We start from the raw sequence: 27,988 nt of genomic DNA, 5'->3' as shown, positions 1-27,988 counted from the left end.
CACTAAATAATGGATATAAAAATGAAAAATGCTCAGCTGCTTCAACAAATTTATGTCTGCATTATAGTCATTTTTATTCACCGTCAAGATGTATATATTACACCTATAGTATGTGTATAACAAACTATGATTATAAGAGAGCAACCAACTAAATAATTTTACATAGACCACAGTGTTAAACTTTGTTAAAGTTTTGTACGGTATTATTAAAACAGAGGAGTATTAGTTAGCTATTGTGTTCTATTGGGTTCTCATATAACACTAAACAGAAAAAAAAAGTTTGGGTCCTTCTGCTCAAACTCCAACCAGGGTAGCTTTATTGAAATCAGGCGCATTTTGCACTAAAAAATCCTGAAATTCTAATGCTTTTACCTATTCATTATCAAAGTTGATATTTTGAACCTAAATCGCAATATGAATTTCCAAATTCATATCATGGTTATCTAGGAATAATTACCTGTCAGAAAACATTTTTACTTTTGAAATTCATAATTAGCCAGCCAATCAGCGGCCGGGTTAAAATTATATCCTGGGCTCAATCTTGTATAAACAGGGGCCATTTCGATGGTCTTTTTTTATTCAGTTGGTTGATCCCTATAACGAAAATATTGTGTAGCTCCCAGAAGTTCGATATATAACAGTGTTTTAATGTACGTCTCATTTCAATTTCTCTCTTTGTTCACATCTGAGGTTAATTCGGGTCCGTTTTGTTTGATAGCATTGTTGACTTAGTTTTCTGGTAGATCATTTATGTAAATTAAGAATGTTTCCTTGTACAGCTTTCGGTGGCCAGGATTCTGACCAGTTTTGAAGGTTGTTAAGAATACCATATAGTATAACTTGTATACTTTGCTAATTTATTCATTCTGATAAAAAACCTAAATCTTTTAATTTGTTCGCAAGACTTATTGTACACTTTTGATAGTAATGCTCGATTATTTTCCAAGAATGAAAGTCTGTTTACTTCCCCCTTATTTAAATTGGAATAGTCTTTACCAATAACAATGAAAAAAATGGGTTTTACTAATCATCAAGTTACTTTTCTGTCCGATCAATATTTACTTCAATTATAAAGATCTCTTCATTGTCATTAGGACCAACCAAGTAAATGGTCGTAAATTTTATCAGTAAGATTATCAATAATTATGTCCTCACCGAAATCAGAATATCGACAAGGTTTATTTTTGAGCTGTCAATTTTGATTTTTTTTTCTGAAAATGCTACTTTGTGCACGTTTTAGTGATACCGTATCAAAATATGTGCCATCGCAATAAGCAATGGGGAAGGAGAAGAAAATTAATTTCGGCTTTGACAGTTTACGACAGTTCATGTTTATTGGAAATGCGTCATTGATTTCGCTATTTCTATTTTTTATTCTATGTAATTGTATGAAAGGTAAATACTAATTATATGTATTGTTTATGTCACACACTTTACTTTCCATATGATAGGTAAATGATGATTATATGATTGTGTTGTTTATGTCATTTGATTTCCCATATGATAGGTAAATGATAAATATATGTGTTGTTTATGCAAAAACCCTTGACTTTCCATATGATATGTAAATGATATATATATGTGTTGTTTCTACCACAATACGTCGTGATATTTCACATTCATATCATTTTATAATTGTACTGGGTGTTGAATAAATACATATCGATATTCAACTAGTGGAACAATACCTTCCGGTATTTTGATTTGTGGAGAAATTGAACTTTGCCCTAGTGCACTTTGATTGGGCGGATATAGTCCGCGATTGATTTTGTTTTATATTTAATAACTATGGCTCATTATGGTTTCATAGACATAACTTTTGGATATGGAATTTATTTTCCTCTCGTTAATTATTTTTTTAAAGTTAAAAAAATAACACGCTATAGCTCGTGTCTTTTGTAACTTAAAAAAAATATTAACTCGAGAGAAATAAACTCTATATCCAATAGTTACTAGTTGTGTAGCCTTTGTTTATGTGCTGCCCTTGGTTTTGCAGATGGTGAAGATTGGACATACTTGTACTAAAATGTGATAAACATGTATCAGTGTAGTCAGTTTTTATTTCATTGAAATTATAAACATACACATGGGAATGCAGTAATGGTTATCTTGTCGTTTTATTGTATGTTAAAGAAATTACATTTTGAACCATAAATGTTTTTTAAGGAGTAAAATGTCTGCAGTATTCAATTACTAAGTGAAATCCTAGCATTCTTTATTGTTGTCATTTTTTTTTTAAATTTTCATTTAAAAATCATCTAAAAGTCAACAATGAAAAGTTTTGCAATATGGATTAGTGTTTAGAGGAGAAATATTCCTAACCTTGCCGATGTCACGCGAATTATCCCCTCAATGGTATTCATGACATGGTTAAACAAACTTATGTCTATCAAAGAACACAGTGGTTCTGTATATACTAGTATGCTATCACTATTATGTGTTATCACTATATGTGTTCTAAAAGTACAATAACACCTAAATTACCAACAGGTTAAAATGATACATACAATGTATTCGTATCAAGATTGTAGATTAATTATACCCGTTCTTCAGTCCACCTGGCCTTATCTCTTGATATCATGACTTTGTTCGTTTTTATTCTTACATAAGGCCATAAACAATCATCAATAAGCTTTTTCATGGCGTTGCATGACATTGTGTTTTGCAGATGCACATTTTTTTTACCTAGAAAACTACCAGCGATACGACTACATAAAGCATCGTGCTACCACACAATCAAGTCGTTGGTTTCTAATTGACAAATATTATTCAAGGACGTGCAGTCGATTCCCCTTACATTATGACCCTGCTTAAGAATGTATTCAATCGATCAATGTTTGTTGATTAAAACAAACTCTTCGACATTGATTATTGGCGGGACATTTGGGCGCCGACATTTTTATTCTCATTATGATATACCTGTTTAGGTGATTAATACGTTTCCAACAAAGGCTTGGATATTGTAATGTTCAAACAGGAAAGTTTTAATTGCAGTTCAACAGGATTCTGTTCGTGATACTGACATTAAATTAAAGTAATGGAACATGTGAAAAAATATTCAAAGCCCTATTTACACTTGCAAAGCTGAATATTTTAGTTCGTTTCTATAAAACCTATTGGAAATAAGCAATATGTCTTGCAATAAAAATGAACGCAGTGTGTCCGTTTAGGAGAAACAGCGTCAAGTATGCAATACTCAAGGCAATGTATATTAAATGTTTTTATAACTTTTATACCCGCGGCAAAAGTGAAATTAATCATTAAGAAGCCTGTAAATCAACAGTATAGAGAAAATACAATTTTTTTTCGCGATAACAATAAATTAACAACTATTAAATAATATTATGAGAACCGTTCATATGTGAATACAAAGGATAGGTATATTTTACCCGAAGGTAAAATAATGTGGTAAAACCACTTACCTCTAGTTTTATAATATGTTGGGATCCAGAGGATGGAATATCCATAACCCTCAATTACGTGACGGTACATTAAACCCCTCAACCCCTTTAACCCCCTCAACCCCCTCCCCCACCCCACCATATGGGAATAATAGTGATTTTATCGTTATTACACAAGTAAAAATAGTGTTTACATGGAAATATTTCTCAGTCTGAATTTCACCTGCCACCACAGAGGACTGTGCTTTCCATCAATGAACGTTGAAGAATTTAAATATGACCCCTTTTCTGAATCTTAATATGAACTTTTCAAGGCCACGTCAATATTATATTTATTACCTTGAAGATAACCGGACGATAAGAATTATCCATGATAAAGAAACTTGCTTTAACTTATTTATTTTAAGTTTTCACCGAAAAATACGCTGGCATATGCGGAAAAAATGACTTGTTTGTAATACTTTAGGTGAGGTTCGATAAATAGCATATAGACTCGATGTTTCCATTTTTAGAAATATCGAGTCAGTATACCCCCTGTGACGTCATTACCCAAACGTTGAGTTCTTCAGGGTGACATCCTGTAGCCATTGTTCTTCCTGTAATTAACATATAAATCGGATAATTCCTTTGACAGTTGTCAAGGAAAGTACATTATCTTATTTATAAATTATGGAACTTTGGTTCGGTCCATATATTGTTATAACACCTTGGGAGAATTTAAAATAGTGCAATATATAATATTTAATTCTACCAATGCGTTGTCAAATATCTATAATTGATAAATTGATTTAAACATATTTTATTTGCACGTTATATACAAATGGGATTAGACACAAGTTGTAAAATTATAATCCGTCTTCTCCCGTAAAAAATAATAATGATATATACATATGACCGCACAAAACTAGCTTTGAGATAAAATTTACAATAAAGTTCAAGCATGAAGAAAATTACCCTGTACCCTCATGTCTTTATAAAATAAAATTACTGTAAAATACAGAATCAATTTGTAAATAACGTCATTAAATGAATCAAATGTCAAATATTAGAAATACACCTTCGTTTAAAGTACAGGAAAGTATTGTAATACATGCATTCAGCAGTAAATTTATGTACGATCCATTTAGTTAACTCCTAGTACATGTAAAAAACTATTACAAAATAGCTCCAGATAAATTTTAAACGTCGCTTCAAAAAACAAAGATGGCATCGAAAAAAGAAGCTAGTGCGCATCTTTTTCGTGCGGTAAATATTTTGCACTGTCAAAAATACACTATCACCCGTTGCTAGGGGGTTGCTACGAACGTGTCTATTGTTTCCTATTGTTCTAATGTTACCTGCCGTGTGATAGTGTAAAATACCAAATATCTCTCGACCAATCAGAATGCAGGATTCTCACTTGAGGTATAATAATAGGCACTGTCACCCTCTAATGCAGGTAGTATTTATATAATGTACAGTGTTAACGTCTTAGGTATAGTGTTAACGTCTTGTGTACAGTGTTAACATTTTATGTACAATGTATCGACTTGTGTAGTGTTAGCATTTTGTGTTCACAATTCCATTGACTTTGAATATTTGTTTTATTCTACCACAATAAAAATTAAAATGTATCTTTAAGTGTTATGAGACAATTCCAGAGTTTTGTATGCGTAGCGTTATATATCAAGAACACCCGGTACGCTGCAATGCGAATCGATACCGCTCTGTATACATCCTGTATTATATATACACAGTCGCTCACTCTATATCAGTGTATCATACCCGAAGGTTAGCGATGAAAACTGAGTGATCCGATAACTTGGATTAAAACTAAAGAACATCGAATTATCATGGAATTTGTGATTATGCTGCACATATTGAAGTTAATATAAGTATTTTTTCACTGTAAATGTAACTGAGTGAGACATCTACAAAAACTAGTTTATATGAATTTCCACTTTCACAGAAAAAAAACCTGTTTATAAACAGGATATCGTTCCAATATATTAAAACAGGATATATCGTCAATTCCCCTTCAGCTGGCATTTTTTTTTGAAAACAAATCTATGTAGAGTTGATGGAATTTCAAAGTATTCTGTGGAATATGGAGTCCTGCCTGAAATACCACTCATTCTGCTGATACTGAACCTTGCGATCGCGAACGAATACTCACTCATTCCTGAGTATAGGACACCTCCGACAAAAGATGAGTTTCTCTCCATTTTACATCAAGTCAATGGCCACTCCGCTTAATATGTAGTGTCTTATCACTCCTCTTAATGTCAAGTTTTTGATATCTTCTATAAAAGTGAACACTCTTTGAACATTGAATTCATCATTACTCCGACGACGTGGATTCGAAGTGCTTACCACTTATCAGCTGAAAGTTAAATTTCTCTTCAGCTAGCAAATGTGTAGTTTCTGATTATTCCGCTTAATCAGAACTTTCTTAGAATTGACAAAAAGCAGTAGCTGACATGTCCTTGGAATCAACTCTGTTGTTTTGTTTGGCTCTCCTGATCACCATGGGAATAGGTCCAGGTAATTATCTTTTCTTCTTTTTTACTCATATGTTTATAAATGAAATTGTGTATATAATCCTCAAATAAATAGGCTTACAACACATAGATGTTTGATAGTTCACTAGAGATAATGTGATGTGAATACTTATGTAATAAGAACTGTTGAAGGCAGTACTGTTATTCTCCCACCGTCCATAAATATCTGCTTCACAAAGGCAAAGAGGTTTAAGTATTTGATATTCTTTCATTAGTCATACATTCTGGATCATATAGTGTCCGCGTAGTTCACATATGAAAAAAACATGTCAACAAGATGATAGACTCTCTGGATAACGATGGCCTAGCGGTTAAGTAGTCTTGCACCTTTCACTCTATATATATCAGATGCGAGAACATGACCTCCTTCCAAAAGTTTTGTTTTGTTTTTGCCAAAACATAGTTCTCCCAAACCAAACCACATCTGTTAATGGCAAATTCTAAATCACAGTCTAAATTCAAAAAAAAGCATAGAATAAAGAGTACAGAATTTGAGAAAAACCAAATATTGAAGATGATTCAAGAAAATGGACAAGAGCCGATGCAGGTTAAACATTTGTACATTATTTTGACTTTTGCAGTTTGAGGTTATACATTTACCTAAATCATAGGTCTTATATTGTTATGTATGTGTTTCTTTAGAAGTGCTTCAGACTTCGTGCTCTGTGTCCTCATTAAGCTAAATACGTTATAATACTTGTCAGTCCTTTCATTTTATTCGCAGGTAATTTCGCAGAAACTAATTTGAAAATTAAATACAACTATACAGTAATCACCAACATCATGCAGATTAATCTACAGAGAAGAGTGTAATAATCAACAAACCGAATAATAGTCCATAATAAAAGTAGTTACAATAAAAGAGTAGTGAAGTTATTCAATAAGGGACAACTAAAATCTACAACGAGCCATGACAATCAAAGGCATCTTTACAAGCCAATACAGGCTTCATTTTGATGCAGATTTCAGTCAAAGTTCAGCCAAATAACGTCATATTTAATGTCACAGCGGAGAGTTTCAATTATCAACTTATTTTGACAATGTCATTATGTATCTTACATTAACTCTACGCTGTGTAAAGCAATTGATTGTGTATGAATAGAAAATGATGATATTTTGTATTATTGACATTCTGACCCCGACTGACCAGTGGACTAGTACTAACTGTACTGACCACTTATAGCCCTATGTTGACGTTGATCGTGTGTAACTTTAAACTGGATATCAACTATTGTTAGGTACATGTACACTAAAGCTAATGCATATTGTTACGAGTGGGCCTATGCAAATAACAACACACATTCATATAAATATAAAATTTTACCTTCAGTGTGATTTAGTTTAAATGCTATACCATCTATGTCAATATTGTTAACTAAACGATATAGAGACCGCAGAACCAAATGACTTCCCATACACAGCAATATGTTAACGTTTGCCACTGTCAAGTTTTAATGAAGATTTCGAGTCTGGTCGAGTCAGATAAGCTGATTTCAGAATGCATTCCTACCTTCATTGCGGAAGAGGGATGGATGTTAAATGATCTTATAGTGAATTAATAATTACACAAAAAGTATGTTTCTGGAAAACTTTTAAAAAATAGTTTTGTTTACTATTTCCTACCTTCATTGCGGAAGAGGTGTGTGTGCTATAATGGCCTTATAATGAATGTTTAATTACACAAAGTTCACTGTTTAAAGTAGTAATGCAGTTTCTGTAGAATCCACGAAAACGTTATGTTTAGATAAGGATTAATTATATTACATTATTGTTGATATATCATGTCTTTTGATTGCGGAGTGTTGTATACTTTACTGAAAGATATTTCAAACAATGTGTTTTTATGGTAATGTTGCAAATCTTGGGTATTTCTAACGAGTGACATCTAAACAAACTGTTAAAAAACTAGCAAAATACGAAATTACTTAATAAATTAATTGAGTTAAGGATGCATTCTTCTGAGGTTACAGTCACGTTGAAGTCTCTTTTCGACATAGATATAACATTTTCAAATAAAATCTATCAATATCTGCAGCAAGTTGCCAGGTGCATGTTCTCAAAAAATTACATTTCGTTATATGCTTATGTAGATTTTTATTCGAGGATTATAAGAAATGACCCATTTGGCGGTTATTTTGAAAATGTGCCCTTTTTCGATTTGAGTAGAGCCAAAGTTTTACAATTTTTAGCTTAATTTTTTTTACCTAAATCATCACTACGCTAGTATTTTTTAGCTGAATCGAGCTATTTTTTCCTGTAATTCTTTATTAGTTTCGTGGTAATTAATATATTAAGTATTAATGTGTGAAATTATACGCTTTTATCACTTTATTTTTAAATTTAATTGTAATTTTAGCACGTTCATTTTATACTCTAAAATATTGAAAAATAACAAATATTGAAATGGGGCAAAAATTAAGCACATGGACCCCCTTTTTTCTGCCTGGTTTAGAAAGAGCGACCTTTTCCCTATTGATATGCAAAATATTTCCAAAAGTTTTATACCAGAACTTTTTCTAGAAGGGGTTAAATCTGGAAAAAAATGTCTGAAAATGGTGTATTTGGTAGCTCAAAGTTAAGGGGTAGAGGTATCATATGTCGTTATTCTGAGAGGAAAAACATGAGTTTTATTAATCATAACTTACTGCTATATTTTTAAAGAAGACTACTCGAAAATAAATTCTGCAAACCTCCATGCATATCAAACACCTCATTAGGAAATTATGGCGTTAATCTCTTGTGTATATGTTCATAACGGCAAAATTAACATAAAATCCAATATATTTTTCAATTAGGTATCTTTGAGTGACAATAGCTCAAAAACCAGCACACGGACATTTTTTTCAACCATTTTCTGCAAACGTCCATGCATATCAAAAACCTCTGTAGCAAATTATGACTTTTAAATCTGGTGTATATGTTTAAAACGGCGAAATTCCCATAAAATCCAATATTCTGTCAATTACGTATCTTTGAGTGACAAAAGCTCAAACACCAGCACACGGACATATGTTTTTCTTCCATTTTCTTCTATGGTATGAACTCCTATTTCCAAAAAATCTATATGAGAAAAACAGATTAATACAATAAAATAAATTTTGACTTCTCAGAGGTGTACATCCTTAAATTAATTTGTATAAATTTGATAATTGATAACTTTCTAATTGTGTACAAACATCAATTAGTATCCACAGAAGAGAGAGTCCTTCTGTTAGTAAGAGAAGGGAATAACGTCAACATTACAAGCGTTTGGAACCAAACTGGAGTGAGTTTTCCCAGCAACCTTGACCCACTATTGACCGTCCATGACCTGATTCCCTTGACCTTGGTCAGAAGCCCGCTTATAGATGATTTGCTCAATGCACCAAATAAGGTAAAAACAAAATGTTTAATAACAAGTTGATGATACTTCCCTGTACGTATAATTTGTCAGAAGGATTTTATTTCTGTTGTGGATGTAACAAGTATGTCTATTCGTTAAATTGTTAATATTGTTATCTCATCAAGTGAAGAATTAAAAAAAAACCAAAAAGTTGTTTACACAAATACAACAGTAGCTCAAGATATCAGGAGCTGTATCAGAATTATACTTTATGTTTCTGGTTTATAGATTCACATCAGAACGTTAAATGACCAAGGCGACGTTTTGTGGGAGATGGTATTCCAGGTTCCTTTGGTAACCTGGCCAAAATTACACGACCTTCTTGTACAAAGTAACATCTTATCTTCGTCTTCGCCGGTAACCGCATCGACAGCAACAATCAGCTGGAGGTAGAAATATAATCTTACATAAAACATATGACCTCGTGTTTGTTTCCATGTGTTCATTACATAGACTTATATCCCTTTTCAAAGACTGGCTAGCTTCTACCTTTGGCACATTACAAATTTCAAACGGTTATAATACATATTCAGCAAAATGATCATAAGTGATTTCGACGCGATCAATATGTCACAATGATGGTATTTATCCATCGGCATGGTCCTCGATTACTTTTGACATATAACATATATCCTTGTCAATGTTTGTCATGTCGTCATTATATAAATATCTGGCCGTTGCCAGCGTATGGCATATGATGTTGTTTTAAGTATAAAAATATGCCGATTTGCCATTTGTATGTTTATGAACAAGTGGCTTTTGTAAGTGTTGTTTAACACTAAGGCAATTATGTCATTTTATCACAACTTAGGGTTGTTTTGACATCTGCCGTTACAATAATAAAAATTTAAATTTTCTTAATCACCTTCTCTACAACGCAAAACTGATATAAAAAGGGTATATGAGAACCATTTGTAAAAGAAGATCGCAGATTTCCAGCTGTTATGGAAAAGCTGTGTTTTAGGGTTTATACCATAAACATATTGTTCTGAAAGAAGTTCAATAAGTAATCAATAGATTTTGGAGCCCATGTCATCTTTACAGCAGATCTTCCTATCAGCTATACATCGGGAGTACCATTGGTACCAATGTGGGCTGGCTAGGTGTGTGGGATGGACCGTTAGGACAAACCCAGCCTCAGTACCCGGTCTTTATGATACCACGATATCAAGGCGAACCGTCCACAATGGTGGAAGGTGAGGATAGATGTATAGTGGGGTAACCAAAGTAACTAACTAGACTTATACAACTATAAATTGTTTGGGTTTCGGAAACCGGTAACAATATTCCTTCAACTGTGAATATGAATTTTCGACATCTTTACTTATACGAACAATTCTCATTTTATTTCAATCGAGTCTAATATGATATACCACAATTAATATTATAACACGTAATGAAAAAAATAACAGCCGTAGAAATAAGACAAATTCAAAATACCATATAGTGAGCTAGGCTTGAAATTACAATTTATAATATAGTAGCAACCTTGTAGATATGACTTAAACAAGCTTATAAGGTGTGACAAGAAATACAAAATTTTACCATATGATGTATTCACAGAATCGCCAATGAATGTTGCATTGACATACGAGGGCTGTTGGCCTTTCGGTGCCGTGACCAAGATTTACGCAGTTGAGGACTATAATTATATGACGTTGGAACAGTGTGCTTTCCATTGCCGCGCACTCTCATATTCACGAATGCTTCTGGAGGTATGACTATTATGCAATAACCCCCAAACAATATTTAGATTAGGTATAGAATTATCGTAATTTGTGATACTTCAATGGCGTCTTGTACAAAATCTTTCGATAAAATAGTTTCATTGATAGGATTATTTGGGCAAACATTTAAGTGAATTATAGCGTCATAACAAATTATATTCATTTTCATATATATGTATATGCACCCACTGCCAGTAAATGAGGTTAATGCCCAATATAAATCACGGATGTTGTACTATGTTTCCTGTTCGCCGAGTGTCAAAAGTTCCAACGACAGAGACTTGGTTTAATTGATTGTGGAAGAATATCACACGTAATGACGTATTCCCCATTTGCATATAAATTACGTCACAATGGATACATACCATCAAAGGAGGTAACTATGTTATATAGAAAGACGGAACTTGTCCGGAGAGGTCCATTGAAATAAAGAGATCGACACAAAAAGATTGACTAGACAATATGAATATATTGATCGTATTTCATCACTTCTGTGACTGTATACATAAGATCATTTGGAATGACTAACACTCAACCGACAAATATATTGTAATTTATAGAAATAAACAAATGTTCGGGCGCATTTGATACGGATAGCCCCACATTAATCAAACACAAACGCGGCTTATGGAATCGGAAATGCAGCAAATAAGAGATGAATCGGATGAAAAGTTTGTCTTGTAATTTGTTTATCGATCTCTATTTAAAGATGTTCCAACGCTGACAAATGGTATTTTTTCACTATCAAAAACAGGAGCAGACGATTTAGTATTTTTCTTCAGTTACAAAAGTTACTTATTTTACACCATTACTACCTTTGAAAAGTTAAAGCTTCTAATTTTACTTTAAGTTAAAATTATAAAAAAAAAATCGTTATTTGCATCCCGAAAAAAATTCGTGGCACTATGTCCTATATGGAATGAAGTACTGATTACGCATGCACCAAAGGCAAAATCAATTATTAAACATTTTTTTGTGTTAATTAGACACATATATACATGATTAAACACCGATTATTGTTCAAATGATGACTATAATTTATTAAGATTCAAATTTGGGATCCAGATTTCACAGTAACGAGCAATCAGATAACGTAAACCATAAGTCCATGGTCCGGTCAGAGTGGTCGTCATGAACCATCTTACTTTGTTACGCTGTGAGTACACACTTTAAAAATTAAACATCATCTGATACTGAGCAGGTTCACGGCAGCCTGCTCAATTCCGACGAGAACCAGTTTCTATTAACTGTCATCGCGTATTTGTGAAGTGATGGTATGCCATGTTTCTTGGATTGCCTAAGGAAATATATCTGGTGTTGATACCGTTAACAAATTTAAGGAACCGATGAATATTTGTCAATGGGATTAACAGACAGACTTTTATCAATCGCGAATCCATTATCTTATCCAATTATTAATCGGGAACATCTATAAATTTGAGCCATTGTTGATTTTTAAGAGACCAAATGTACGTAAGACAACATTTACCTATTTGTCTTGTCAATTTATACTATATATATTTTCATGCACGTCAATAATCTCGCACTTTGGTTTTTGGATGACGTTTGCAGTATTGACGCCACATATCGGCTATGTATGGATTGTAATGTTGCTTATTATTCCTTCTAGTTGCAAAATGATGATTAGAAACGATCTACTAGCCAGTATTTAGCCGGCAAATACAGTGATGATATTTGGAGATAATTTTTGTAATGCTATTTTTATTTAGTGCTTTTCAGACTTTACCAGCAACTCTATATCTGCAGAAAAGTCACCGTCACGAACGCTTTTATTGAATCAAATTTAATCTGTTTTTCATGGCTAATACAGACAGAATCAATGTCTTCAATTATTTGTGAATCAACGTGGAACTGTATTTTGTGAGCTGCGTGAAAAATAATTACGTCGGCAACAGTCAGTTTATTTGTATGTATCGTTTTCGTCGTCATCAAGGTATGAATATCGGACAAGGAGTTTAAAAAAACACATGAACTTGACCATTAGCATTGTATAAAAATATGTGGATAACGATTAGTTTAACTTAATACCTGGATATCTCTGTGAATTAAGGGTGAACGTTACCTTTACAGATGGGATATAAATGTCATTGTGGGGATTTCACTACCTCACCGACCGGAAGAGATGACACCCAGTGCGGCACGTCATGTGCTGGGGCGCCTTCTAACCCAAATTCATGTGGGGGTAACTCCAACATGTTCGCTACGTATCCTGTACCAGGTGTGTACCAAACGTACAAAATAAACAACAGAACAACTTTATAAAGATATGTCTAATGTCTATCAACTGCTTCTGTTTTGATAACATTCTTTGGCTATTATCCTATTGTTACAGTTTCAGTGGGACTAATTCACCAGTGATACCTGATAACGTTTGTGTAAGACTATTGTAGCTATTGGTGATGAAAGGACGTCAAAAAGTGATATATCGCGCAAATGTCATTTCAGCGGTCAGCGGGAAAACAACTACAAAGAGTTACTTTTCATTACCACTGAAGATTCTAGTCTAGCAAAAATGTTATTGGGTGAATTAGTCCTTTTATTTTTGCGACTTATTGTTTTTCTTTTTACTTTCTTCTGTCTCTTAATATAATTAATTTATGATTTGTTATTTGTGTATATACTTTCTTTACCGGTTGGTAATATTTTTATGTCATTGTTATAATATATATTCAGTATTCTTCTCAAATGCTTCAAAATTTGGATTGATATGATATGATGACATACACAGGAAAATGTAATGAGATCAGGAAATGAATTCAAAGGTCTGGTGAAATTATGATAAAGAATTCCGTATTGTTGCAGGGACAGTCTCTGCCCAGTACGTATACGAGGGATGCTGGGGATCAGGAAGCCTGGAATCTCAGACCTACCTCGATAAGCCGTACATGACCGTATCTTTGTGTAACAGTGTGTGTTCACCAAGGGGCAAAACGTTAACGGTTATACAGGTAACTCAAACTGACTTGTACACAGCATTTCTGTTGGCGTAAGAAATATATTACATCTCAAACCGCAATCTTTTCCAAGGTTCATTGCAGTCCCCACATTCATGAAATGTGGAGGACCTCGTGCAGCCTGGGACAGATTGTTTAAACCGAAATAAATTTTGGCTCATTTCGTAACATCGCATTCGATTGGCTGATACAACGGCGTAGTAATATTTCAAAGATATAGTCCCTCTAGAAAACAGCAATATTGTTAGATACGCGTGTATAAAGACATATTCCACAAACGAGAGGTTACGCTAGATAATCCTATTTCACACAACACAAACATCTAATCTCGTTAATCCCAACAAAAAATAATGTAGTGAAAATAAAATGTACAATGTAGTCACTGACCTCCACGTCCTCCTATATATATATGTGTGTAAAAGAAATGTAAAAGGCAATGACAATACTAGTTTTGATGATGAATCACGAGGTTATATTGCACAGTTTTTTCCGTAGATTTAAGAAATATAAACACACTTATACGCCCTTTGTTTTGAGAGAAGCGTCCTTCTAAACTTTTAATTTCGGAGCCATTGTTTGGTTTTCAATATGCATGGCACTCTTCATATTGAATACACTAATTTAAAAATGATTTATCTTAAAAGTAGTTTATTCTAAATTAAAATGTTGCCTGTTGGCAGTGGGTCAACCGTTCCTCGTTAAGTTATTTTGAGATCTTCTAAGTCGGTTTAGGAGGTTATCATAACCTCAATTACCGAGAAATCTATCTGCCTCATAATACAGCTATGAAATATGAGCTCCGTGAAGTAAAAATGAAGATATTTAATAGCAAATTATAACAAGGGCTTTGCAATCATATACTTTCGATCGATATAATTAATTATTAATGTCTTTATGCTAATATCAATAAATTTTCTCTCGCTCGTGTTAGAATACAGTGACACTTAAACCAATAATGTTTCTATCTGCTCATACCTATTCGATCAAATTTCAAATTTTGAAAATAAATTATACCATAAGGATGAAAAAATCAATCAGGTGTATGCACTCTCGGTATATTATTGGCATATCTCCATACCTATTTGACATTTCTCTCATTACACTCAGTAACAACATATGGGAAACAAATCAATATACAAAAGTAGGTAGCATTGCTAGTAATTGTGACAGTGCGGAGAACTGGCCATTCTTTTCAGACGATAACGAGCCACTCGCATATGGCAATGGAAATTAAAAGATAACTGAATCAGTATCACTGCGATATTTCCTGATTCCGCCCATTCAGTTTGCTGTTATTGTATTCAAGACATCGTGATAACAATAAGTAAATTAGTCTTTCTAGTAGGCTCTATATACCTAGCAGCTTTAATCCGCTCCATCGCTATGTGGCACAAAAGCGAGCATCTGATCAATGAGTCTTTCATCCCCCTTGAAATTAAGCCCTTTGTATAATAATTCAGAACTTGCTAGGCAGATAACACGATGCAATTTAGGATTTTCCCCGTAATACACTAGATTATAGTAAATCCTATAGCATATTTATTGATTTGACCCACCTTGGACGCAGATTGTTGAAAATTAAGAAGGTGATTTCTGAAAGTATGTATCGATTCAAGCTCAAATAAAATTATTGATTAAAGTTTTTATTTAAAAAATGCAGGATACGACATTTGCCCTATTCTATACATATAGAGTGAAAATTATGATATTAAATGGACATGTCATAATAACGGTTCTTAAAAGCAAAGTTTCTATATTAGTAAGAACAATACGATCATGAAACCTAATTTACTCATATGAAATTAAATTCTGGTACCGTAACGCAGGTGGTATGCAGTCATAATAAATTATATTATTTTACCATACGATTGAATATTTTCCTTTATTCGTGAATTCTCTTATTTTTTGTTCTATATATTTATTTTTTGATTTGTTTAGGGGGGAGAGGTGGTATCGCGTATATATTTCCCGATTTCTATCTTAATTCAAAGAAATTGAATTTTCACGAATTACCATTCCGCGACCTGGCGATAAGGATACGTGTAAGATTTAATAACTGCCTATTTTTTGCGGGATTATATTCAATAATATCTATTGGAAATGCAAAAATACGATCGCAAAATTTATCGGCTTTATCGTAATAAGATACTGGATAATGTTTGGTTTTATGGACTACGCTATCAAATCGGTCAATTATGGTACTGGTTAAGTTCCACTTCTGTAGATTAATGAATGTATCCATAATAATGATGATACACGGGTCAAAAGAAAGAAGGATTCAATCGTTCATCCTGTGCATTTATTTTCATTTACATCATAATGAAATATCGCGCTGTAATCTCGTACATTCTAGTAACATCAATAAAAGTTATACGTGTAAAGTATATATATAACACAGTCCGCCTTTCAAATAACAATAGCAAATGAGGAGAAAATATAACAGGCCCTCTTTTAATGGCCGGTATTGTAAAAGAGATGATCGACTTAACTTTTGTCTCATCACGTATGCATAAAAGCTGATATATTTCAATTCTCACTGTATTCAATTAAACTACTTAAAAAATCATGTTTTATTTGCTAATGAACGTCATAAGGCTTTATTGCATGGGTAGCACAACGAGGCTTGTCGAGGATTTTGCGATCTCGAGTGTTGACTATTCCTATCATTTATATCCACATATGAAAGAGTATTTTTCGATTTAATTCCAATTTTAGTTCTATGATTTTACGAACATTTAAAATAAATTCGAAAAAATGCACCTGCAAGTCAATTCTCTATACAAGAAAATTGCCCGATATTTTCAACGCAAATCTAGTTGTTTGTTTCTTTTAATGTAAACACAGCCTTGTTTCGGAAAACAATGTGAAAGTATTGAGAAAATAGTTGTGTTGTTGACGCTGTGACGTCACAAGGCCTTATTACATGGGAAGCCATGCAATACATTTTTAGGTGATATGAGTGTATTGCCCTAGACCAGCCAGTATTACACGTGTATGATATGTACTGATAGTGGAGAATCTAAGCGACCCGGAAAATGACACAGGGCTTCCCTTACAACGATGAAGTTTAAAGCTGACAATGCAAGTTAAAAAGATACGTTTGAGATTAGAAAAATAATGAAGTTGTTTTTTCAAGATTGGTTTCTGAGAGAACCCCTTTCGTTTCTAAGTACGGGCAGTCGCCATTTTGTTTGAACTCTGCTTGGATACAACACCCCTATATAAAGCGCGTGAATCGACACACGCGCACTCAGTCATGTACATATGCACCTGACAATTGTCCATTGTGTATCAAACCCCTTATCAGCAAGCAAACATGTCAACTCCTCTATGCTGTCATTTAGGTTTTTTTTTCACAAATTAAACTTTCCACACGAATGAATAGAAGTACTAATAATATAATCCGTCCACATAACCCGACGTATACTATCATACCCGATGTACTCGACTGGCCACGTGCACGTGAACACCTGTTCCGAACAAGTGACGCTTCCATATATAAACTACCGAAGACACACACGTGTACATGTGCGTGTAATTTCTAATGTATATTGAAGTGTTTTAAGAGCTCGTATTTGACATATTTTGGGATCTAGCTGACAATATTACTTCAATTAAACCTTGTCAGGTGAGTACAGTGTTTATTTTTATTTTGACAATGTTATCTGCTATTAGAATTTCCGAGGTTGTTTACGTTATAATCAAAATGGATCTCGCACGTGAAAGAAGGCATGGATTCATTCATTACTTTTTATGCAACTGTCAAGATCTATCTATGGTTCTTAGAAACTTTATTTGAGAAAATATTGAATGTACTAACCATTTTCGACTGATTACACGTGTGTGTGGCTCATGCGCTTTAAATAGGGGTCGGAACCCGGTGTTGTATCCAAGCAGAGTTAAAACAAAATGGCGACTTCCCGTCCTTAGAAACGCAAGGGGTTAACGTTGTGTCAGAAACGAATTTTGAAGAAAAAATATTGGGAAAAAAAACTTTGTTATTTTTTTTTAATTTTCAAATGTATACTTTTTAACTTGCATTGGCAGCTTTAAGCTCGGTGAAAGTCAAAAAAGAATTAGAGAATTGAAAACAAATGAAAAAATATTATTAAAAAAGTCGTTATTTTCAATCAACTATCGGGCCTATTATGTTGCAAGTAACACAACAGTGCTCCATATTTCTCGAATGTATTAGACTAAGTGCTCTTAAAGTCCTAAAGCATGAATGTTTATTATTTACACTTCGGTTCTATTTATTCTCGTACTTAAAACAAACAAAACTCTCCAAAATAAAACTCAACAACAGAGATATATTCCATAATTTACATATCATCTCATTTGCATTAAACTATTGCTACAAATTTAAAAACAATCATTTATTATTCGCCTATTTTTACAATACTCCCTTGCATACACAACTACTCATTTGCAATCTAGCTTTAGCTCAGACAAAATATCTATACTTACTCGAATATCCCTCCACAAAAATCAATGTTCTAATTTCTTAACACACAAATGTTCACATTACAAACATTATGAGATGTACGTACTTATTTGCAATAGGCATGCTGGCTACTTTTAAGCACATACAATTTTATATATTACGTACAATGTAATCGATAACCAAATAAAAATCAATGAGGAAAAGTACAAGTGTATAGAGTAAACGAAGGATATTGTATACTAGTTTATAGTCTTTCATTTTCTATTTACTTTCCTCCGTGACATACATGTAATTGCTCGTTTCTGAAGTACAAATACTTACTACACAAACATAATCAAGTGTATTTAGCAGAACACTAAGCAAAAAAAAAAAAAAATCAGAAAATTATATTTTTTTCTGAATTCCCTAAGTGGTACATAAACAATATGAAAAAGCATACCAAGATTTTTAATCAAATCTGTCCGTTTGTCAACGACAACATGTATGTGGACTCTCTTGATAACGAGCACTTAAACATGAAAGTCTGTTAGGTTCACATAGAAAAATATTTTTCAGTATAACGTAACTACATTTTCTTTCTGGCCGCCGCTCGGTTATCTCGCAGATATTTATATATAGCAGTCACAAGAAAAAAATAGTCAAAAGTAAATAGGTTTGTTATCATTGTATTTTCCTATGTGAGCCTAATAGTTTTCGTAGTTATTCGCCAAAAACATGTTTACAATATTAATTCCAATTTTGTTATGTTGAAATAATGATTAAATATATAAAAAAATCTAATATAACAGTATATTTACATTTGCTTGTCACTTCTACTATATAAAGTAACCAAGGCAAAGTGAAGGATATGGCGGTATAACTGACACCCAAAACATGACCATTATGACGTCACTAATGTTGACGTGGTGACGTCAACTGATCATCGTCAAAATGGCTGTTCCATCTTGTGGATTAAATCGTCGTTGGTAAATTGTTTTCCTGGTCTAGCTTAAACAATGTTAATACAGATACCCTAAAGTGAGTTGATAATGTAAATATAAGCTAGCGCATTATGAGATGATTGTCTGCAAAGCTCTGGCATCTATATAGACCATAGATGCCATATGAAGATAGTTTAATGCTTAAATAATGCTTTTGACGGTAAACTGTATCCATATAATACAATATTACAATACGTTGTACAATATGCCACAATTCATTGTACAACATACGTGTGATACAATACACTGCACAATATGTGTAACACAATATGATTTTATAGGGAAAAATACCAGTAATTCATGTTATATAATTTATCATAACAGTCCAACCTGCCTTATAGTGACCAACTCCGTATGAAGACCAATTGCTTTATGAGACCACTTTCGCAACGTCCCAAATGGTAAATGTCAACATATTATAACTTGTATTAAAGTCCACTAATTGGATATAAAGACCATATTTGTAGACAGATTTGACTTCATATATATTTTGGATTTGATTTATTTATAGAATGGCCAGTCGTGTCAGTGTGGAACCTTTAGATCTATGAATCCTGCCGATAAAGACGATTCTTTATGTACGACATCATGCTCTGGTGCCACGACGTTTGAAGCATGCGGTGGAGGTGGCAAAGCTTCCGTTTATCTTACAGGTCAAGGTCGTTCAAGCAGGCAAAAGAAGTCGATAGCATTTAGAAAATATTGTAACATGTAGTATCTGAGTATTGATTTTATTTCAATAACGATCACGTATTAATCATTATCCACAGTTCTTAATATTTAAACTATGCAGCCAATCAAAAATTAAAAAAAAAACTTCATAAGCTTCCTGGTAATTTCACTCGTTTCAATCCAAAAAGACGTCAATTTAGATATCAATGATCTTATCTGAAAAAGATGCATGTATGTCTAAAAGATAAACGATGTATAAAGGATGTTTATCACCAGTGGCGTCGCTAGCAGCAATTTAATGTGCACGCGAAGTGGAGTCCGAGCGCCGAAAGGGCGAGAAAATCGTTGTTTGGGGGTCAGTGGGGAGGCCCCTCCCCCTAGAAAACCCCCCGATTTAGAATGACAGAGATGAGTTTTACGATGTATTTTTATGATTTTAAATCGTTCTTAACGTAGGCTAGTAATTTTGAGAAGAAAAAATAACACTGAAACGAACTAATTCATATTGCAGATTGAAAATTATCTATATTAAGAAATCATTATTGTAAATGTCGCCGAAGGCGCGAGAATTTTTGTGTTTTGGGGGTCCCAAGTCAAATAATTTATTTTTTGAGAATTGATTAATGTGTACGCAGTTGCGTTTTTGCGTCAATGGTAGCTACGCCACTGATCATTAATGAATATAAATATTTCCAGGTCGAGAGCGTCTCTTAAAGAGGTTTACTTTGTTGCAAATATAAACTGCAATAGATTCGTTCCAGGAAATATAACAATCATTCCAATCTGTTGTTTATATCTATTTCATTTCTTAATGCTTGATCTAAAAGACTGATCGGGTTGGTGGCCAAAAATAGCCAAAACTATAATGATAGATATGACCAACAGATTGGAATGATTGGAATTAAAGGTCACATACCATACAGTTCGATGAGAAAAATATTCATTACAAAAAATAAATCAAATACTGTAAATACCATTATCATTGACCTTAAATATGGATTTTTGATAGACATTTTTATACCAATTAACAGATTCTGGTACAGTAAATCAGGAATTACCGAGTACCAACTTATCGAGTACTACTCTCTCAATATCAATGCCTCCAACATCGGATATATTGGTAAGTGTATTATTTCACTGACAAGTTTCTTACACGTCGATAAATTGAGCTAAGCATATTGCGTTTTAACTGTTTTTCATTGCTTTGCATAGCGTAGCAGAGTCCCACAAAAGTTTGCAAATATTTTTTTCATAACCCGAAAAAAGTCAATGCTCATAATTTATTTTTGAGACTTTTTTGATAAAATAAAATGCATTTTAATGTAAAATTGCATTAAATTTTCAAGGAATGGTATTAACACAATACACGCCGTCTGATACGTCAAGTTAACGTATGGTTTTTGTGCCATTCTCGGATTGTTATTTTTATAAAGGGCTGAAGGAAAACAAATCGGCAAATCAGAATCGCAAAGTCATATGTACGCTTAGATTGTAGCAGTGTTAGGATAGATCAACATATACATCGTACATGAAATTCATAGAGTTTCAATTATTAACATTTGTATTAAAAACTGATAAGTTTATCTAGTACATGTACGATTACTACTTGATTTCTTGATTACGAAATTGTTTAATAAGCAGAACATGTTCACCGCTAATGAGAAAACTCAAACCCAATAACCTCTAATATCTTTACAGAGGTTTCTACACAGGCGCCTACTAGTGTTGGAAATATATAATAGCCTATACCCCATTCTATATTAACAAAGTAGTGGTATGCTAATTATATTTTTTTCAAAAGAAGAACCATACGCCGGTTAGATAAAATCTATAAGAAAGGTATTTACCTTAATATATTATAAACTATTGAAATGCATCCTTAACTTTTGACCTTTGACAGGTAAATGTAGCTGGAATGACTGGGATGGCCGTGTCTTATGTGACGTCAGTACGGGTGTCATCCATATCTACACATTCTGGCCAATACAAGTTGTACTACAACCCGGAGGACTGCTCGCCACTTCAAAAGAAACCATATATCGGCGATCCTATATCCGTACGGGTCTATTTTATGTTAAATATACAGTTAGGGAACATAAGTTTACACAATTTTTCATTATGTACTTTTTGCGAAAGCCATCTTATCATCGAGCAAAGCTTGAAATGATGTCATAAAATTTAATCGGTGCTCACAAATAATGATAATCTGTAAAACAAACGTTGGTTAACTATTTAAAATATTATAAGCTGAAAGTGAAGACAATTTTAACGAGTATGCCAAGTTTCTTCAAAATTCATCAATAGATTAGATCAGGAAAATTCAAAGAAAGTAAAAAATACATAGTATACTAGGGAAAAATACCAGTGAAGAATACTTAAATCCTGAGACTACATGTGGATATAGATTTATTCAATCAATTAGTGATTAAAGTTGATTAAAATAACCTTTACACATCAATAAGATCCTGGAGATATTTACCTGTTTCGTTATTTGATTTACATTTCTTTGTCATTAAAAACAAACGTTGTAAAGTCAATGTCAGCAACGTGTGATGTTTCCTTATGAGGTTTGAGATTAACTAAAAAAAGATCGTTCAAAATTTAAGTGAAACATCGCCTGCCCTTTTAACAAAGTGTGAAAACCATGCGAATTTGCAAGATAGATTTCTCGTTGCTCTCTGGTTAGACATGTTTATTTATGTGCAACTAACAAACATTCATAGTATGTCTTTAAATAGCATGTAAATTGCTGCATAACACTTAAAGAACAAAGTTCTGTATATAAGCCGTGGTCGTCAAAGTCTTACAACTAATGGCCATGCCCCTTAATAATTACTTATCTTAAAATGCCAAACATTGTAACCACATATTTTTAATTGCTAAATATTGTACCACTGATTTTAAAATGCCAAACATTGTAACCACTGATTTTAAAATGCCAAACATTGTAACCACTTATTTCAAAATGCCAAACATTGTAACCACTAATTTTAAAATGCCAAACATTGTAACCACTGATTTTAAAATGCCAAACATTATAACCACTTATTTCAAAATGCCAAACATTGTAACCACTGATTTTAAAATTTAAAACATTGTAACTACTGATTTCAAATGTCAAATATTGTAACCACTGATTTCAAAATGCCAAACATTGTAACCACTGATTTTAAAATGTCAAATATTGTAACCACTGATTTTAAAATGCCAAACATTGTAACCACAAATTTCAAAATGCCAAGCATTGTAACCACCGATTTTAAAATGCCAAACATTGTAACCACTGATTTTAAAATGCCAAACATTGTAACCACTTATTTCAAAATGTCAAACATTCTACCACTGACTTTAAACTAACAAACATTGTACAACAGATTTTGAAATGACATCCATCCTTCCATTTAAAATTTCTTCTTTCAGTTATTCTCACTGTCAGTTGTGGAGGAACTAGACACCATTCCTGCATGCTGTATGTGGATTTCACTCCAAACACCACCGGGGACATCTCAGTTCGATATCGAAATCAGCTTTCTGAATGGTAATGTATAAATATAATAGAAGCTGAAAATCACTCTTTAACTTCTCAGTTCGATCGTTTGTACTCACTTTACTCCACAGCAGATAACATGTTAATATATTTATTTTTCGCGATACTTTCAGTTCTGTATTGTCTTTTCACTTTGCATTTTACATATCGCAATTTTCAAAATTGGGGTAGATTTTTGTTCGTTCTGAATCACACCTTGACGGCTCGAGTCAGTATATTATTTAGGAAATAGGCAAATAAAACTTTTACCTTTGTTCAAGGTTTCCATGTATCGGTCCCTGGCAGTGAAAGTGAAAGATATTAAAATAGGCCACAGACACTAGAATCGGACGTTTATCCTTTTTTTCTATTTCTGTAATCGCTAGATAGTCTGTATTTGATTTTGGTTGATAACCTTCCTGTAAAATGAATACTGGTTGTTTTCTGTGGATCTCCATATCTACTTTATTCACTTCCAGATATCATAGACGGAATGCGTCTCATTTAAGAAATATTCTTCTTCTTTTTTATTATTATTTTAGTTTTGGTATGGGTCTTGGTTGAGGGGTTGGAAGGAGGGTGGGGGGTGGCTAGGAAGAGATTTACACTCGTGTAAGATTTTGGTAACCCAGCACACTCAGGCTGACCTTGTGCGTGTTGTTCACCCCAAATCTTACACTTAGATTGGTATATCACTGTTCATTTGACAGACCCAGACTGTGTAAGATTTTGTTAACCCTATTTGTTGTTTTTCAGACACTACATATATTTTGGCGACGTATCTAGCAATCATAGGAGAATGGTACAACGGTACGTTACGTCTCATTGCGAGACTTTATTGTAAAACATACATCACAATAAACACGGCTATTGCCATACTTACAGAAACAAATATTAATAGTTTTAGTTATAGTAATGCGTGTAGTGTTGTCGTCGTATGAACAAAGCATGTGATTGATTTGACTTTAAAATATTAGAAATGTATCAACAGTTTTACCGCTAGATTATCGAGTCATGGAAACAACGTAATGAAGGAAACGTTCAATTTATGAAAAACACCGGAAATAGATTTTTTTTCCATTTTTCCATATTGTGTGTTGGGATGATCTAGTTGTGAAGATATTTCTTTCGTTTGGGTCCGATATTTAAAGTTATTACATTTTGCAAAAAAAAAAAAAAAAAAAAAAAAAAAAGAAAAAAATGCGCGAAAAAGCAGGTTATCAAATGGAAATTATGTTTTTAAAAAAGGTTGTAAAATTAACTTTTTCGCATTTTGCTCTTGCGATACAGTTGTTGTATATTTGCAACCCATGTTGTATATGAAATTACGTTTTAAAAACTTTTCACGTTGAGTTTCATCATGAAATGATTTTCGTTTTATTTAGAAACAACAACTGCTGCTATGACGTCATCTGTGACACCAGTTGTTACGTCAGAGGTCACTACCGAAGAAATTACAGACGTCATGACATCTGTTTCTACAGGGATCACCACTACCGCTGTGGATGAATCATCATATCAAACATCAACTGACGTAATACAAACAACGAATGACGTAATACAAACAACGAATGACGCAACAAATCACGTGACAACGGATCACGTGTTAACAAGTACTTCCTTTTTTGGATATTTAACTTCAACACCTTACGGGCTTTGCCCGTGTCAACATTACGTCACATACACAGACGAGGAAATTAAACGTAAGATTGAATATTTACAAAACCTACTCACGATAAACAAGAAGACTTTATCCTCCTACAAGAGGAAGCGGTCGTCAGTGTTGGAAAGTCGAGTATCCGCCGTAAGTCTGGGAAGCTTGGGTATTCTCGTTATAATTAGCAGTATTTCACTAATCGTCTGCTCGGATGTAGTGAATTTACACCGCTACTTCAGAATGAAAAAGAAACTCGCAGGCGTCCGTGACAAAGCCATGGAATGATTGTGATTGGTATCAGCGCTTATAAAATTTCAATGAACAAAGTATACAACTTTATCGTTATTGTGTCCCTGGCAGTTGAACATTACCAAAGCGCAGACATTATTCCGTGTAGCGAAGAATATCTTTGATAATCAAACTCTGATATATATATATATATATATATGTATAATAGCTGATGTTGACCCTTTCAGTCAGATCTCCAAAGTATTTAATTGATAACTGAAAAAACTGGTGCATTGCATATATTTCTTTCACTTCAAAATAAAAAGCATTAAATACCAAGGTACAATATGTATAATGAGATATTAGTACAAATCAATTCATTGTATAAGAAAAAAGTACATTTCAGTGCTATTTAAAACCCCTTTCACAAATATACGGATGTCCAAGGGTTCTGTATTGTCGAAACGCTGGTGTCAATGTGGTTGTAACAAGATACCGACACGGATAACACCAACCTCTCTACGAATATTCATGGTAGCTACCCATCATCTCCCAACAACCCATATGAATGTGTCGGAGGATAATGATGTACATGGTTTGTGCAAGTCTCTACAACTATATCTCAAGGAGAAACTGTGTTGATACGGATGCCAGCATATAATCAGGATACACGTATTCAACAATCAATCTAATTAAAATTAGACTGGTAATTCCGCTCCACTACGATAATCTACGTTACGCTCCAATACAAGTATTGGAGCGTAACGTAGAGTATCGTAGTGGAGCAGAATTACAAGTCTAATTTTAATTAGATTGACGTATTCAAATGCTTGAAATAAGCAATAAAAGGGTCAAACGTCACCGAAATTATTTTTCAAGAATGCAAGTAAAAGAGAAATACATGCACATGAATCACTTGCTTCTTATTTCAGTAAATAAATTTGATGTCATACATGCACAATTGTAGGAGGGAATACAATAGACAAGAGGCCAAGAGGGCCTGTATCGCTCACCTAGATATTTCAGTAATATTATAGCAAAATACTTTCATTAAAGTTATAATACAATTTCATTCCTACATGTATCCCTTTTGTTACCTTTACCAACCATGGCCAGTGAAGCTTCAGACCATTCTTCCACCAAAATCTATTCAGGCGTTCTGGATCAGTAGCAATTCAAAGAATTTACCTCAGTTTTCTCTATTGGGACCCGCACCTCGAGCCCAAAGGGCCAGGTGAGCTAAACAGCTCTCAGAGGGAGCTTGGTGCCCGCCATTGGATGTATCCGATCAGTCACAAAATACATTATGCACGAGGAGGAACCCACATGTGAAATTTGAGAAAAGATCCCTTCGGTACTTTCTGAGATCTAGCGGTAACAAACTTAAATTGTCAAAATCAAAGATGGCCGCCGGTCAGCCATGTTGTTATCCGATCAATTCCCAAATACAATATGCATAACTAGGGACTAGCAGTAACTAGAATTGTTTATGGACAGACGGACGATAGGACGACAGGTGATTTGAATAGCCCACCATGTGATGATCGATGGTGGGCTAAAAAGTAACACACCGTTAGGTAGTACGTAGTTTCCATGTTCTAGAAAGAATTTTCGTCAGGTGGATGGAATGTCTTGTCTTGTAGAGAAAAAGAAGACAGAATTACTGCTATCATTAATTATAAATTATAGAGGTTAGGGATCTTCCAAGAACTTTTGAAATGTTACTGTTTGCATATTTTAACCAATTATGTAATTCTGCAAGTGTTTGTGATTTATGCTTTAAATTACTATTGGAAAGTATAATCATGTGAGCTTTTAGTTCAAATTTAATATGATTTTCAGACTATTTAAGTTGAGACCTTTTTAAGACATTTACAGTTGTAAATGTATTGTTTTGCTTAAAGCAGTATCAGATTTTCAATATGAAAATTAGTATGTGCACTATCTTCTTTGCCGAAAATAAAATCCTATTTTTAAAATCAAATACCTTTATTATTAGTAATTATAGAAATTCTTAATTATTCAATCAAATTTAATACATTTTCACAGTCAAAAATAAGGAGTGATAGTTTCTGGATATATTTTACAAAATGCACATAGATTGTTGTTTGATTTACTAAATCTTAATAAAAAAAAAGTTTTTGTAGTTAGTATTTCTGTGATTTATTCGGAGTTGCAACCATTGAATTTTGAAGCTAGTAGTAGCATTAAAAGGGTGTTTATAAATAATTTCCCCATTCATCTCTATCAATTTCATCTATAAATAATTTCCCCATTCATCTCTATCAATTTCAAAATTTTAATTCCATTTATTTTGAGCAATAGGTATAACTTCATTTTTAATTAGAACAGTATGTATATTTTGGACACCTTTTTTACAAATTAAAATTAATTTGAGGTTTATTGGTATGTTGAGAAGAGTTATATTTTTGTCAGAGTCAAAACTTTGTTGATTG

General features: G+C 33.3%; 1 protein-coding gene across 1 annotated transcript; it reads left to right on the top strand.

Moving 5' to 3' along the window:
- Window positions 1-5,729: 5,729 nt before the first annotated feature.
- LOC138329709 (uncharacterized) lies at window positions 5,730-27,781 on the top strand. Its single transcript, XM_069276975.1, has 13 exons — window positions 5,730-5,924; window positions 9,127-9,314; window positions 9,552-9,712; window positions 10,368-10,519; window positions 10,887-11,038; window positions 13,142-13,289; window positions 13,874-14,019; window positions 19,961-20,102; window positions 21,153-21,241; window positions 22,022-22,177; window positions 23,542-23,659; window positions 24,404-24,457; window positions 25,033-27,781. The coding sequence occupies exons 1-13, from the start codon at window positions 5,861-5,863 to the stop codon at window positions 25,587-25,589; spliced, it is 2,127 nt and encodes a 708-aa protein (XP_069133076.1). The 5' UTR covers window positions 5,730-5,860; the 3' UTR covers window positions 25,590-27,781.
- The last annotated feature ends 207 nt before the right edge of the window (window positions 27,782-27,988 follow it).

This window comes from Argopecten irradians, chromosome 8 (assembly GCF_041381155.1).
Source record: "Argopecten irradians isolate NY chromosome 8, Ai_NY, whole genome shotgun sequence".
Taxonomy (NCBI): Eukaryota; Metazoa; Mollusca; class Bivalvia; order Pectinida; family Pectinidae; genus Argopecten; species Argopecten irradians.
Note: the sequence above shows the minus strand (reverse complement) of the source record. Positions and strands in the feature narration are given on the sequence as shown.